We start from the raw sequence: 16576 nt of genomic DNA on the forward strand, positions 1-16576 counted from the left end.
GTAGGTGTGGAAGATGTTGGAGTTGTTGGAAGGATACTTGCTAATAACAATAACAATTAATGAAACTCTAAGTGCAAAATAAAATCCATATAGCCTGAAAGTTAATGCAGCTCCCAAAGATGCTTTAGATAAGAAACAGTCTAGGCAGATGGAGAATCTGGCTTCCTGGGAGCAAATAAAGCCAAGATTTAAAATGTCTTAATGTGAAACACATATGTGCTCCTGGGTCTAAAAACAAGCCACAACCTTTCCAGTTGTGGTGAAGTTTCCTAACAATAGAAGTGAGTTGTGGTATGATGTTATTTAAACTGGAAAGTTTAGGGAAGACTGGTTTGTAGAGATCATAGATAGGAGAAGACAAGTGCTGTGGGTAGGCAGGTATGACTCTTCTGATTCTGAGGAGAGCAGAATTAGCTGATAGTTCTGATTATCTGCGCACACAGAGCAAAACCAAATAAACCCTAACAAAATGAAAACTAATATTTAATCAAGAAGCTAGAATGTACTTTATTAAATTAACCTGCTTTGGTATTTAAGATAATTGTTATTTGTAGTTTTAAATGTCCTTATAAAAGCACTCATTTATGGTGGCATGGACTTTTATTTGCTTCTTACATCAGTCCTTCAAAAGAATTCTATCAAAGGTTCTAATTCTATATGGGTGTATGTGTGTGTGTGTGTGTGTGTGTGTGTGTGTGTGTGTGTGTGTGTGTTTTAACTTTGTATTTTGAAAAAATTACAGATTCATAGGAAGTTGCAAAAAATGTGCAGGGAAGTTCTCATGCATTCTTCACCAAGTCTGCACCTATATCTCAAAACTAAGAAACTGACATTGGAATACTCCACAGAGTATTTAATCTGCTTATTCAGATTTTTACAGCTTTAAAAGTGTGTGTGTGTGTATGTGTGTGTGTGTGTGTGTGTGTGTGTGTGTTTCTGTGTAGTGTTATACCGCATGGCTTCATGCAACACCACTGTGGTCAAGATACTGTGCTCCATGTGTGGTTTGAAGAACTATCAAGGGGTGTGGAATGAGTCACTTTGCTTGTAGTCCCATCACCAGCCTGAGTTCAGGACTTCGTATTTTGGGGGACTGCTGCTTTGTGGATGTAGGTACCTTAGTTTTGCAACAGAAAGTGACTTTTCTCTTTTTATGTGATCATCATGAAAGATGTATTTATCAAGGGCTGTGTTTTAAGGAGGTAAATCACGGTCACTTTATGCAAAGGAAATGAAAAATTTGTACCCCCAAATGTAAACATCTGTTATTGGTCTTTACTTTGGGGGCAAATCCACCAGTTCTGGCACAACAGCAATGGACTGAATGCTAGAAAATTCCTTCTCTGCCAAGCTTTAGAGCGTTTGAGACTTGATCAATAAATGGTGCACATGTGTAGTTCCTCAAACAGAAGATTGAGGGAAACCCCTGATGTGTTTGAAGTGAACAGGTATGATTCTGTAATAAGGAAATGGAAACAGTCAATACCATCTTCTAAGCACTGTCAGTATTGCCTCACTTAGGTTTTGTTGGTAAATGCCGTCTCTAGAGTTTAAGGATACATAATCCTACCATTTACATGGCATGAGGATCTTAATTGTCTTTGCACCTAGTATATCAAAACCAAGGTGTTTAGAAATATAAATTCCTTGTCATTAAACCTTTTGTTCCCAGGATTTGCTGATAAATCTACAGTCTAGCAAAACTGCTTATAGGTATGCTTTGTTCCAATACCTGCACCCCAGTCTTTCTTGGAAACCCATTTCTAACTCTATTTTTAGCCAGAGTTCTATAGGAGAGAAGAGATCCGGACTTGATTGGTTGGAAAATTCCGGCTGGTCCAGTAAGCTCAGCTCTGATGAAGTAATGGGGTATGCGATGAGAAAGTGTCTAAACATCAAGATAACATCTTGAGCAAAAGCAGCTTTGGGGTAAAGAATACATGCCACCAGGCATAACTGTGGGTTTTTTGTAGGGATTTGATATAGTAAGAGTTCAGCAAAACATCAAATTGGTAATCCCAATGTCTCATAACACTGGATTTGAAAAAGTCTATTTAGGAACAGAGTGGCCAAAAAAACATCAAGAGTCTTAAATATTCTGAAAAAGATCATCACCAACCCACATCCATGAAAAAGCAGAGGAGGGAGATCAACATTAATGACTATAAGATGAAAAAAAAAAAAAACACCCCATACACACACATACACCCAGAAAAAGGACCAGATTATTTGTAATACAAAAGCAAGCTGGGGCGCCTGGGTGGCTCAGTGGGTTAGAGCCTCTGCCTTCGGCTGGGGTCATGATCCCAGGATCTTGGGATGGAGCCCTGCATCGGGCTCTCTGCTCAGCAGGGAGCCTGCTTCCCCCTCTCTCTCTGCCTGCCTCTCTGCCTACTTGTGATCTCTCTCTGTCAAATAAATAAATAAAATTCTTTAAAACAAAACAAAACAAAAAAGCAAGCTTACCTTTATGGAAATGTGGTCCTGAGCATGGATTTTAAACATTAGGAGAGGGAAAGTATGGTTGTGTCCGTATAGGATCCCCCTACGTACCCATCCAACTTTCTAAGGCGTGGAACAGCTGCAAAGATGTTTTGAACAACCATCCAGGAGTTAATCAAGAAAATGTTCAAGCCATACAGCCTATTCAATGGACAGTTGTTAAAGATGGCAAGTTGAATAATTTTATAAATACCTCGTTAGTCACTACACTTATGGTTAAGAGGGTGTCCGATTACAGTGTATCAGCCTGTAAAAGACAAGCCTTTAGTAACCAACCAGCAAATAGCGACAGTAGATACTTCATGTGCCAAGTAGACACATCAATACAGGACTGTTGTAAAGAGGAGATGAGGAAGGTATATGGACTTTATAGCACAAGGCTTTTTTAGCTGGATTTTCTTTCCCTCTCAGAAAATTAACATCTCTGGACACCTAGGTGGCTCAGTGGGTTAAAGCCTTGGCCTTCGGCTCAGGTCATGATCCCAGGGTCCTAGGATCAAGTCCCGTATCAGGCTCTCTGGAGCCTGCTTCCTCCTTTCTCTCTGCCTGCCTCTCTGACTAATTGTGATCTCTGTCAAATAATTAAATAAAATCTTTAAAAAAGAGAGAGAAAGAAAGAAAATGTTAACATCTCAGTTTAAAGCTTAGTTTTATGCTGTCACCACAGTATATGTGCATTTTATTGCATGATTGTAATAAAAACAAAATTCAGAATACATCTTATATCCATAACGTCACACATCAGTGCCGTACTTTTTTTTTTTTTAAGATTTTATTTATTTATTTGACAGACAGAGACCACAAGTAGGCAGAGTGGCAGGCAGAGAGAGAGAGAGAGAGAGGAGGAAGCAGCCTCCCTGCTGAGCAGAGAGCCCGATGCGGGGCTCGATGCGGGGCTTGATCCCAGGACCCTAAGATTATGACCTGAGCCGAAGGCAGAGGCTTTAACCCACTGAGCCACTGAGGTGCCCCATCAGTGCCATTCTTAAGCTAAGAACTCTTTTTCCACTGTAAAGCTGTGCAAATTCCTGACTCTGCTAGCAGTTCAGGGCTGCTAAGTAATAATATATCTAACAACATGCTGTGCACTGGGAATGGGCTGAGAAATTCACGCACATTTTACCTAAACCTTTGAACATCACTGTGAGGTAGGAGCTATTTTATTATAGCTCTTTTACAGGGTGGGGAAAGCTGAGTATCTTGCAGAGATCCACAGCTGGTAGGTGCTGGAGCTCGATGAAACCAGGCTCCAGGACTCATGCACTGACCTGCAGAACTCTTCTTAAGAAAGGTATTGATGGAGAGGAAAGCGAAGGAGTTGGGGGTGACAGATCAGATCCCGGAGGAGAAGGTGGGGAAAAGGTTAGGGTAGAGACAGCATTCTTTACCAAAGCTCAATTTCCAGGCCAGAAGTGGTTATCAAGGAATAAGAGTCTGAGCCACAGAAGTCAGTAAATGGAGGGGAAGGGGGTTCAAAGGGAAGACTAGGACCCGATGTGTGTGTGTGAGGGGTGACTGGAGAATTTGGAAATAACAAAACAAGTCTGTGAGCATGAAAGGGTAAGATGGTGAGATACCAAACAGCGCGGAAGACTCTTGGTGAAGGAGGAGGCAGATTCCTGGGAGAGCGGGTAGATGTGTGAGCTGGTGAGACTTGGGGTAGATGTTCTCTTACTGTTTTCATTATGTCTACCTGCCCTCAACGTTTCCTCAGACAGTCCCTTCTTCTTCTGGAGGCTAACATCTGGGGCTGGGGGTTGTTGTTGTCTTGTTATTTTATATGACTGAGCATTCAACTCCTGCATACTTAGATTTCTATAGTCTGGAAGAGTTCCTTTTTGGTCTATAGGAATTGTGTACCCCTGAAAAATATTCCTCATGAGTTATCTTTTTCCACAGGTGAGCATTTAATACATAATTTTCAATTGTAAGTACCATGATCGACCTCTGAGATACAGTATGTATTATTAATACTCTGAAATAGGTAACCAGAGCTCATTCTTTACAGTGTGTGTCATATATACTTAAATCTGGCCAAGAGTATGTTTATACTTTCATGAGTATTATATTTGCTATATTTTCACAAGCTTATGTTCTCCCCCAAAGCATCAAGCCCAGAAGCAATTGTTAAGAATTGTAGAGCACTCCTCTAATTTAAATGTGCATAATTTAAACATCAGCCTGATAGAACTGTAACTTATTTTAGCCAACCTGTTCTTTATCTCTGCCCTACCCTTCACGCTTTCATTATTGTTTTTTATTCTCTCAGTCCTGAGAAAATGATCTTGCATTATGTGCCAATGCCTCATAGCGTGTGTATAAAAAACATCAAAGGTTTTTTTAAATTTCCATTTTGCTTTGAACGCAGGTATCATGAAACTTTGTATCTATTTTACAGCGCAAAGGGCCAAAACTATAAAGAAAAGAGCTAGAATCAAAGATTATGAAAATCTAGAATATATAGGACTTCAAGAAACTCATTACCATAATTTTACAAGGGTTTTTAGAAGAAATATTTTCTAAAGATACATATAAAGTTATGCTATAGAAGTCCTGTTTTAAATTATTTTTTCTGATGATTCTGTATTTTGTTACTAAAAACAAAGGTTTTTTTTAGAGTGGACCCGCGGGCTTCCATAAAGGGCTAGGGCTGAGGTACAAAACCCTATTAAAGGGGACTTTGTTCCTTCTGCCCTGGGTGCCTTGCCCTTCCTTGGATAGAAAGGAAAAACTTCAGGCAGGCTCCATCCATGTGCCCAGGAAGTCCCTTTGTCCTCCTCACTGTGCAAATCTGGTTTGGAGCTGTGTATACTGTATGAAGCCATGTTTGAAATAAGATTCCTAGTGAACATTTTCCTGCGTGGAATGCCAAGTAACTACTGCTTTTAGTCACTAATTGAGCATTAACTCCCTCATAGTGCCATCGTCATAAACAGGTCCTACTGTCTACCATTAAAGGATTTGACAATTGTGCAGTGTTTGACTAGACTTTGAAAATGTCTGATTTGGGAGAGAATAGTGCCCACATATACTTTAATGGAAAGGATGGCCAGATCTTCAGCAATGTTATTGACAGCTAAAAGAACTTAATAACCAGCTCAGAATGTGTTCCCAACAGAGAAAGAGATATACTTGGTAGAAACAAAAATATAAAAAATTAGAATTCTTCTGTTGGCAGAGTATGTGTATTTATACATTCTTCTGTGTTTAGGTCAGTGGGTAGAGAGCGCTTCCTGGAAGGACCGTAGGACACGAATGTTTTCAATTTGAGCTTGTACGTTTCATCTAATTGGTCCCTGGGACCAGGTTCACTGCCCTGGAGTGGCTTGGCTTAATCTTTCAAACACCCTAACGAATTTCAGGTTTGGGACAGAAATGTTCCAGAAATGGCTGCCCCATATCAGACAATCATGTGAACGTGGAATTGTTTCCCATGAATATCTTCAGGAACTATGTAATTCCATTCTGGGTAGTGGGTCTGTCTGCCATCTCCAACCATTGGTAACTGCCCTTGCTTGGGTTACTCAGTGCTTGCCTGCTTTTAAAACTTAGATTCGGAGACTGCTTCCTTTTTTGAAAGGAATATTATGGGAGAAAATATGGCAAAGGTAATCTGAGTGCAACTGGATGTATCAAAGAATATTTACAAATAACCTTAAAGCAACCTGAAAAGATTGGTTTGGGCTGAATCCACCTGTTTTAGTTTCCCTCCAAGCTGTTTGAAGTAAGAGAAAATTCAAAAGAAAGTCAATTTTCATACATTTTTATATTGATACATCTAGCAATAGTTTAGGGATTTTATTGGCTCTGATCCAGCCACCCCCCAAAAAAGTCAGGGAAGTTGAATAGAGAAACTTGTTTTGTGTAGACGGGGAAGAAGTAAGCTAATGAAATCACAGACATCCCTTAGAAGGGCAGGCGCTGAGCTCTGTGTGGGCCCACCCCAAGTTGCACACCTTTGCAGTGCTAACAAGAATTGACCCTCACTAGTGGTGAAGACAGGTGCAGTGTCTCAGCTTTGCACAGGTTTTGCCTAGACACTCGGAATCAGTCACACTTTGTGTTGGGCCAGTAGGGGGGGAAATGTTGATTTCATGAATCCTTCATCCGAAAGATTGACCATAGTTTCCGTATGAAGTGGGAGCATTTCTGTTTCTATGTGCCATGCTCTATTCCTCCCAGTTATGCCTTTCCTCGTCTGTGGGACTCTGCACAGGCTGTGCAAGGGTCCCGTCTGGACCTCAGTTCCCTCCTTCCTACCTAAGGCAGGGCGGGCCAGATGATCTCCTAAGGCTCCTACCAGCTCCCAGGTCTGACGTGCAGTTTCTTCTGCATGTAAGAGGTTGGGGCATCAACTCCTTTGGTCTTCTAGCACCTACTTGGGTTGTCCCGCTGATTAGCTCGCAGCCAATGAAAGAATGAACAGTAAAGCTCAAGTCCAGCAGAAAGTTTGCTTTCTGCATGCTGGCACAATCAGCGGAAGTCCTGGCATTCCTGAGTAGTAGGCAGGGGGTGTCAGATGACGGTGCCCCGTTAGTGCTGGATGCTTCCTGGGGACAGTGGCCTGTTTGAGATCACAAAAAGCAGTATGAGGTGGTCCTGCATATAGTCCGGCATCAGAAGGACTCGGGTTCCTCCAGACTCTTGACCATCCCCGCCGACCCAAGCGCCCGAGCCTTATACTTCCGCAAGCTGCCTCACAGCTCTCCAACTTGGGTTCCGTTATCTTTCAGATGAAGATAATATCTCCTTTTCCAACTGGAAAGCTTAAAGATAATGTCTTTGCATGTGTCTAGCCAACAGGCAGAGCTCAATAAATAGGTAACTAGAACCGGGAATGTGTGAAAACAAAACACACACACACGAGATAACTTCATCTGAAAGCCAAGGGGGAGAAAACTAACACCTGTGTAGTGAGTGACAGTTCACAGAGTCCTTGAGGTCAGAATATCTTTCCGTCCTCCCGACCTGGCTTTGCAGATGCAGAATGCTGGCAAGTTCCCAAGGTCCCAACACCCGGAAACAATGAAGTGGAGATTTCAGTTCCAATTGCAAACTGCTGTGTCCCTTTTATAATATGCTACCAGCACACCATTACGTTTGGTTGATATATTTTATAGCTAGGTTTAAGACTCTGAGGATTCTGAAAAAGGAAATAAATGATCAGAAATGGTCATTGTTACCTGTGGGGGGTTCTCCTTATGCTCCCCCACTTTTTTCCTATGACTACAACTATACTGACTGTCATTTAAGACAAATCTAGGAAACCCTGGCCAGTTGCTCCTCACTTTGTGGGATCTTAATTCCGAAACAGCTCCTGGGGATAGTTGGAAGATTTGAATATCTCTGGGATGTCACTGTCCAGTTTCGAAATAATTTTATAAATGGGTTTCTTCCAGGAAGGATCTGAGTCTTTCCCCGCGGAGACAGCCCTGAAGAACTCCTGTAACGTCAAGCTGGCAACTTCCAAGAAGCAATCTGGGACCTGCATTCCCAGAGAGACCCACAAGAAAGAAAAGACATGAGGCCGAGGAGACCCAGTGCCATGCAGACCTCGATGCTGCCTGCATAGGGAGTGGGTAGTGGGCTGATAAGAGCATCTCTGCTCTCCGGCCTCTCGATTTCTGCAGCCCTAAGAATCCCCTGCTCTCTCTCATCAAATACAAACCTTAAAATGATTGTACCCATGGGACACCCCTAGGAGAAAGCCTATTAGGGACACTCCCTTTGTAGGAGGAGCTGATTCTACGAATGGTGGTGATTTTAGTAAGTGGGAAACTCTTGACTCCAATTGAAATTAAATTTGTGGTTCAAAGGTCTTTAATATGCTTTCCCTCAGTGCCTAATGAGGAAAGGCATTCCCCCCCCCCGCCAAGTTTACAGCTGTTGTACCTCATCCCACCATCTTTTGGGACTGGATCCAAAAGACTTGGAATCATTCCTGCTTCCAAAGCCAAGCACGAGGCTGAAGGGGGACTCAAGAACATGTTCCAGGACCTCACGCAGACGGGCGCCATAAATGATGGGGAGTCCCACAGTCCTCCAAATTCCGCCTGGCCCAGGACTTGCCGCCACGGTGGGCCAAATGCACACTGTGTGCCCCACCCACACGCCCTTTCCCCCACGAGCCTCAGAAAGGAAGCTTCGGTTTCCAAACATATCCTGACAGACATCTGGTAGCTGCCGATAGTTCTTCCCTTTCTCAGAGGTATCCGAATCAAGTGAGCAAGGCGGGGAGAGGGAAGTGTAGTCAGCGACCTCCAGAACGGGCGGCCAGCCCAGCCGAGCTGTCAGCTGCCCACAGGACATACGTGTCTGCATTAGAGGTTCTCACCCATGACATCTAGGCCACCCGCTCACCCTCGACTGATGCTTTATCTCTAAGGTGCCACCAGTGTGCCTTCACAGAGATCCCCAGAGGACCGAGAAGCTTGACTACTGTCTATTTCAGTATTTCCAGAAAGAAAGGATCTGAGGTGACTTGCCATGAAAGGCCCACAGATAAAACTGTCCAAGTGAGAATAAAGAACCAAATGATGAAACGAACAGAAATTATAAAGAAAACGGGGGCCAAGTCTAGGCGCTACCACAGCCAGGCATTTAGTTGTGGGCCTCCTGGCACTAAGGGGAAAAAGGTCAACAAGCTGTGGTATTTTCATTGCAGACTGTTAGATCTAAAACGGCCCAACATCTGGTCAACTTCTGTTTTAGTTTCAGAACGAAGACCGCCTGTATATTCATCTTGTGATAGCCACCCACTGCCTCAGAGAAGATGTTGAGTCTCGTCTTTGTGGGTGATACAAACATTGGCCCCAGGCCACCCCAGCTCTCAGCAACTTAAGGACAGACACAGAAAGGGATCTTTTCTAAAACTCAATCACGAAGGGAAGGCACTCATCGGACCTCATGGGATCCAAGTACATGGTCTTACCTCAAAATCGTTTCCCTTGTTATAGTGCATATTGAGAGCTCGAAAAAGCTCTGAGTCACGGAGTACCACCAGCATCTTGGGATTTGTGACACCATCTGTAGTCGCTTGCCGGGCAAATTTCTCCATCTGGATGTAATAAAACTCCCGAAAGTTGCTGAACCACTTGATCATCTGGGAGGTTATGCAGCGGTTGAACTGTACAAACAACAGGGTCCATCAGGTCTTTTGCCAAAAAATATCACGTTTGCTGTGAGGTGCTCAGAGTCAGAACTGTCCACTTCCGGTTCAACACAGGGTTTAGTGAGGATGGCTTCAACCACCATTCAAAAGGGCTTTCTTTTTTTAGGGGGGCGCGGGGCAGAGAGAGAGAATCTTAGGCAGGCTCCATGCCTAGTGCAGAGCCCAACCCCAGGTTCAGTCTCACAACCCTGAGTTCATGACCTGAGCTGAAATCAAGAGTCGAATGCTTAACTGATTGAGCTACCCAGGTACCCCCAAAAGGGCTTTTTTAAAAAAATTTTTATTTTTTATTAACATATGATGTGTTATTAGCCCCAGGGCTACAGGTCTGTGCAAAAGGGCTTTCTTTAAAAAAGAAGCCACAGTGTTTTCCTAGTCTATTCACTTGTACACAGAATAATCTCAATTAGCTATAATGTCTCTTAGAAAATATTGTTTTGATATACTGGATTTATGCCTTTTTTAAAAAAAAAAAAACATGAAAAGCTTTCCATGGTATCTAGTGTAACTTTGGGAGAGTCTGGGGTCAAGGCCAGATGCTTCCGCTGCACCTGGGCAGATTACATGGCCGCCCCAGAGCCTTCTGCCAGGTCAAGGGTGAAAGGAAGGGATAAGGGTATAGAGCAGAGAGCCGTTCATTGCCGCCCTGGAGTTGCAGAATGAACTGAAATCAGAGTGTGGTGCAGGGGCCAGCTGAGCAACTGAATATGAGGGAAAGATCTGGAAAACACAAAGATGTAGATACAAAGTATTACCCGCCCTATCCCAACACCCAGGGTAGAGGAGGCCCTCAGAAACTTGACGGGAACAGGCAAGGTCTGGTTCAAACCATCAGAGCTTTCTCTCCCTTATTGTCATGCTTGATCTCTGTGCACCTTCCGTTTTGAAATTCAGCACTTTGGATATAAACATGACAGTGCCTGACTCTACATATTTTCTTTCTCGTGGTCTGCCCAACAGAGACAAAACACGAGGCCAAAGATGCCGTTCCCTTCTCTCCCCATGTGTTTCTGGGTAGATCTACAGCTCGAAATCTTAAAATTCAGATACCCAACCTTTGTGGTCCAAGGTTATTCATGCAGATTCTCAGCCCGAGCACTGGAAATTGTACTGATTCCAGCAGCAACACGAAGGGGACCTGAGGGGCACGTATGATGACCTAGGACTTGCCTCCCACTGGCCCAAACCCACTGCCTCTTGGGAGTTTTGCGACGCTTTCAGAAGTGAGGAATGACTTTACCTGGACATCGGGGAAGTAAGCCTTCAAGAGGTTGGAGCTGGGGTAGCGTGTGAAGAAAAACATCAGTTTGGCCTTCTTCAAGTGACCAGGATTTAGGCCCTCCTGGATTTATCTCAGCGTCAAGGAAAATAACATCAGTTTATCAAATAATTGTATCACTTTATCCAAATAATGAATTGTCCTGTTCCTTATGGTTTCTATTTTATTTTTTCTAGCTGAATGGTGTATTAGTTCCATTTTTCTGTCTCTAGCAAATCTGATCAGATAAGCTTTTTCTTAGGGCACCTGGCTGGCTCAGTCAGTAGAATATGTGGCTCTTGATCTTGGGGTCTTGAGTTCAAGACCCACGTTGGGCCTAGAGCTTACTGGAAAAAACAACAACAACTTTTTCCAGATGATTAATGCCATATGTGTACAGTAAATTTTCAGAATTAAACAAAAATTTTATGTGCAAAATTCTACGGCCTATATAACATCAAATACAGCTTGTCATACCTTGTGCGTGTCTACTTTCAGAATAGAATGGGAAGAGATGGCAGGTCTGTCCCAGATTTCAAAACCCCATGTAGAGATTTCTTTCCCCTTCTCTGCTCAGTTTCCCCATCTGTAAAAGGAGGTGAGCTAACTAGATGGTCCCCGTTCTGCTCTCATAGCTCCCTTGGCAGCATTTAAGCCAACAAGCACCAAACCAGCTTAAGTGCAAGATCCCAGTTTGCTTCGGCTCAGGAAGCTTGAACTTCTCAGCTGCACCTGTTCCCCATGTGCCTGGCAGAGCTCTCCCTCACGCCGCCCAGCTCAGCTCGGACACCCCTCCTCTGTGAAATATTTCCCTGCTGAATTAGGCCTTCCTTACCGTGGGCTACCAAGGCTCTTTGTACAAACCTCTGTTGTAGCAATGGCCTACCTGGAAATTTTATTGCATGTGTGTCTCCCCATTTAGACTGTGAGCTCCTTGAGGGCAAGGGCCTTATCCTTTCCTCTTTGTATTCCACGTGGCTAGCCTGGTGCTAGGAACATAGTAGGTGCTCAATAAATGATTGTTGGCTGAAAGAATGAATGAGTGATTAGATGGTCAGCCTGAACCCGTTATACTCCAACCCATACCTCATTCCGAGAACAGATCTCTAACAAGAGCAGGGAGCTGTGGTGTGACAGCCTAATGCCAGCGTGGGAGGGAAATAAAGATTCTTACATAAGAACTCGTAGCATTCCCGGGAACAGGCCTGGGGCTGGGTGAGAAGCATTACACAGAGTCACGTTGGAGCTCAGGTCAGAGAGCTGTACTTTAGGACAATTAAGACTTCTCAGTAGGGAGATACCAGTTTAGCCAAAGGAGACCAATGAATTACAGCCACAGCTGGCCATGGCTCCCAGGCGGCTGCCAGAGGACCCCTGCCTGGGCCTCCTTGGACCCACTTCTTATTCTTCCTAAAGGTTCACAAATGCTGTGGAAAGAAGGCTGGGTTTAGGAGTCCGAAGACCCAGTTTCAGACACTTATTAGGGGCAAGCCCCTTACCTTCTCCGGGCCTCATTTCTAAAATGTAAGCGTAGGAGTAAAAGGGTGTGCCGGGCAGTCAGATCCGGGGTGTGACTCCTGGCTCCGCAGGTGTCTGTCTTGGGACTTTCTGCAGATTAGTTTGCTTCTCTGTCCCAGCCTCTCTATCTCGAGCGGAGGCTTGAAGATGGTGGGGTCACACCAGCCCACAGCCCCCTCTCCGAAACGCTGGGCCAAATGGGCTTCAGATTTCAGAATCTGTTCCCGAGTAATGGCCACACGGGGCATCTGTCATAGGTCAGCAGAGGGCCAGGGCGGGGTCCGTGGCAGCAGTGCGAACCCCAATGCAGATTTCCACAGCAAAGTGGGATTAGTCGATCGACAGCCTCCATTCAGGGCAGGTCAGGCTTTGCCGCCGAAAACGTCTCCATCAGCCTTAGGGGGAAGACATCACCGGGATTTTCAGGGCTTTCGAGTCTCAGAATTGCGGCTAAGAGGTGGTGGACGGGTCCCTGCGAACTGCCGCTTCCCTGCCGGCCACCGGGAAGGCGCGCTGCGCGGAGGTGCTGCCCCCTGCCGTCTGGTCACCGCGCCGGCTCTGCCTGTTGCGTCGAGCGGGGTACGACCCTGAACGTTCTTTTACGCTTCAAAGTAGCTGTCGCCGCCCAGAAGAACACATCGCTGATGCTGGAGTGTGGGTAACCGGAATGAGGGACCAGCTGGGGAACCAGAATGCCGCCGGGGGGCCCCAAACCATTCCATGCAGCCAGGACCCGTGGGTGGGCCCCCAAACCTCCCAAAGCGGAGCCCAGTCTTCATTTTACGGGACAGGGCTAGGCACACAGTAGGCGCCCGAGAAGTATCAGCATCTGCCCTGCCAAGGGAAGAACCTCTGGGGTTGGGTCCCTTAGGTTCTTCCACCATGGCCCTAATTTTAACCAAGTGGCCTCTTACAGAAGGCCCAGACAGGTGGGCCTTGCCACACAGGGCGATTTCCTGACGATCTCTCTCTACACCTCCAAGAAGCTTTCCTGCTGCCTGAGAGGCAGTAGTGGCCGGCGAGGTGTTCTGCGTTGGTTTTAGAGCCGCTCGCTGCCTGCCGGCCTGCGCAGGGCAAGGTGGTGCCCAAGCTTTAGGCGTGTTTCCAACACCTGAGACCAGAAGAGGGCGCTCGTGGTATTTAGAACACAAGAGCCCGCCGCCCTGTGGCCCTGAGCGGGTCCCCACCCCGTCCTGTCGCCCTTCATACAGCTGCCCAGGTTGCTCACACCTGCGTATGCAGCTCCACGGACGCACTGGCCTCTGGAGACTCAATTATAGGCTGCCCGTGAGAAGGAGCGGTGTGAACTGCGCTCGCTAAAAAAGCAACATCCTAACTAATGTTGTCAGGAGCTGTAGCGCTGCAAGGACGCCTGCTGGAAGACGATCTTCCCTCACGTGAGCTTGAGGCTGCAGACCTTCTCATCTTAGAGCTTCACAGAGGACATCAGCATGCTAAAGGCTCTGAGAAGTCCCGCAGTCAAACTACCCAGTAATAGAAATAACCAGTATTTAACAACCAGTGTTTAAATAACCAGTAGCAATAATCTAGTATTTATCCAACCTACTTTTCCCCTAACTTAACAACCATTAATATCCTGAGGGAGGGTTCCTCTGGGCAGCACTCTTTAGGAGAGTGGGGTCTACCTGAGGATTGTAGTAAGATCCAGATCCCTACAGACTTGCCCGGCCCCTCAGCCTTCCCCATGCCCCCGCCACCCCACCAGATGCCCAGCCCCCAAGTTCTAGTCCTCTCACTTGCCGCTTAGAAGCTGTTCCTTAGACTAAAGGCTTCTTACCCCTCCCAGCTGCCTCTTGGGTCTAGTCCCTCAGGAAACTGTCCCCTATTCCGTCTGCCTCAGAAGTTTCAGGTCCCTCATGTCTTCCCCATGAATTATCTGGGCAATGCAGGCTTTTTTGCCTGAGGAGCCAAGAGATTGGGAAGCCGGGCGTCAGACGAGGTCATTCCTTCGACCCTCTCTGCCTAGGCGTACAGGCTGCTGACAACCAAATTATGGTGTTTTTCCTTCCGCTGGGTATTTATCCTATTTTGGAAGGCCTTCTGAGTTTACAAACAAATGAAACTCTTTCAGACTCAAAGGAAAGAGTCAATAATGGTAGGATCCAGTATGTCACACAAGAAGGCAGATGAACTTTCCCAGCATCCTTAAATGCCAGAAGGTCGCCACCTTCTTGTCAGAACCTGGTAACTGAGCCACAGGGAAGGAGAGCCTGGAAGCAAGCATTAAGGAGGCCCCCGGGGAAAGCAAAGCTATTTAATGCCACGGAGTTATTTGTCCCCACCTCCCCTCACCTTCCAGGCTTCCTGTTTCTCTAGTAAAGGATATGTGGACTGAAGGAAAAGGCAGCACATCGGGGACAGCCTGCAGGCCGCCCTGTTCCATCTTCACCGAGGGAAGAACGGTCAGTCTTTCCAGACGGGGGGAAGCGAAGGGCAAGGCGTACTGCTGCTGGCTCAGCACCGATGGCCGCAGTTTGACCGCTCCCCACGGTCGCAGGCCGGACTCTGAGGAGCGATGACTTTGGGGAGTTGAGTCGTGGGGAAGACTGCTGCTCCAGTGACCACTGGGTCTGGGACCCAGCAGCTGGCCAAGAGTCTGATTTTCCTGGATGTGGGAAGGCGCAGTCAAAGGACAGTTTGCTGGGGGACCCTGATAGGGTATGGGGATCATCCTCAGAGAGACAGGGTACCTGGGAGGGTCCAGAGACTTGGCCACTGAGAAGTTTTGCAACAGGACCCCGGTCTGTGGCTGGGCCCTCCTGGGCAAGGTGGCCAGAGGAAATAGGTCTTTACAGGCACCTCTCTCAGGAGGTGAGGGCTCACTTCTCCCCTCTGGCACAAGCCCCTGGAAGCTTCTGTCCAACTGAGTCAGGTGGCCTGGTGGATCCAACAGTACCTTTTGTAATACTGAGTCCACAGCCTGGGACACTGCCCCGGTCAGTTCTTTCCTCAGAATCTCCAGCAATGCCTGTGCTCCACAGGGAAGGAACCTGGGCTCCTCAGACTGGTGTTCCGCCTCAGAGGCTCTGTGTTTTTCCTCCTCAGGGTGGTCCCCACGGGAACCCTGGTAGTGGTCACTGTCCAGAGCCCGGGGCCTACGTCCATAACCCTTCCTCTGCTGTGCCCTCAGAGGGCCCTTGTCCGTCTCAGAGCCCCCTGGGTCCTGGGCTGTGTCCCTGGGCTCAGCAGCCCGCAGGATGTGCTTTTGTAAATGTTTTAGCTGTTGCTTCAGCTGGTGGAGCTGTTCTCTTACCCGAGGGCCCCCTTTCCGGCTGCCGTGGTCCCCGGCTGGGCCTGGCTTCAGGGGGCCTTGCTGCATGGGAAGGCTCTGCTTCCTCTTCCGCTCCCGGGCCTTCCCTGGGCAACAGGCACCGTCCCTGGCTCGGGCCTTGCTGGGCGCCGGAGCCGGAGTGTGAGGAGAGAGGCACATGCCTTGGACAATGGTCTCCACCCTGGCCCTCTTTGCTTGGATATTCTCATCCCCAAACCAGTCAGGGTCGATGAAGCTGGAGCTGGGGCCGGGGCTCCAGGCAAAGGGGGAGTCTCTGCCCTTCTCTGTGGGGGCTGGGCTTCTCTCCCCATCCATGCAGGGCTCTGGCAGGCAGGAGCAAGCCCGGGACAGAGGAGGAAGCAAGCCAGAGTTTGGATCCAGCTCCTGGCTAAACAGACACTTGCTCAGAGCCGTGGCTCCCTGAGGGAGTCCCTTCTCCGAAGGTCCTCAGCGGGAGGGGTACCCAGAGCGAGCCTGGGGCGGGGGGTGTCGCTCCTCTGCACTCAGAAGGATGAGAAGCAGCTGTCAAGGACTCAGACTCCGTGATGCCAGAGCTTACAAACCTGAGCCGACACTGGAATGAGAGACGGGAAGAAAAAAACAGCATAGGTGATTCTGAGTGGTGCTTTTCAAACCTGAAGGTGGAAACAAAGCACCTAGAGAAGTTGTTACAGTGTGGACGCGGCTTCAGCAGGGCTCGGGTGGGGCAGATTCTGTATTTTTGACCAGTTCCTGGGTGATGCTGCGCTGCTGTGATCCTACTATAAGAACATTCCTGGGGCGCATTTACGACGACGTGGATGGAACTAGAGGGTATCATGCTTAGCGAAATAAG

The 16576-nt window shown here is 47.0% G+C and overlaps 2 protein-coding genes across 2 annotated transcripts in view; both read right to left on the reverse strand.

The window, feature by feature from the left end:
• Positions 1–16576, reverse strand: part of LOC309866087 (acylphosphatase-1) — a 372899-nt gene that overhangs the window by 178985 nt on the left and 177338 nt on the right. The window lies entirely within an intron of this gene.
• PROX2 (prospero homeobox 2) lies at positions 6401–16056 on the reverse strand (the record flags this gene model as incomplete). The annotated part of the gene is made up of 4 exons (XM_082733530.1): positions 6401–7987; positions 9434–9628; positions 10914–11015; positions 14791–16056. 4 exons carry the CDS (start codon positions 16054–16056, stop codon positions 7802–7804), a joined length of 1749 nt encoding a protein of 582 aa, XP_082589656.1. The 3' UTR covers positions 6401–7801.

Source organism: Mustela nivalis (genome assembly GCF_964662115.1).
Source record: "Mustela nivalis genome assembly, chromosome: 6".
NCBI lineage: Eukaryota > Metazoa > Chordata > Mammalia > Carnivora > Mustelidae > Mustela > Mustela nivalis.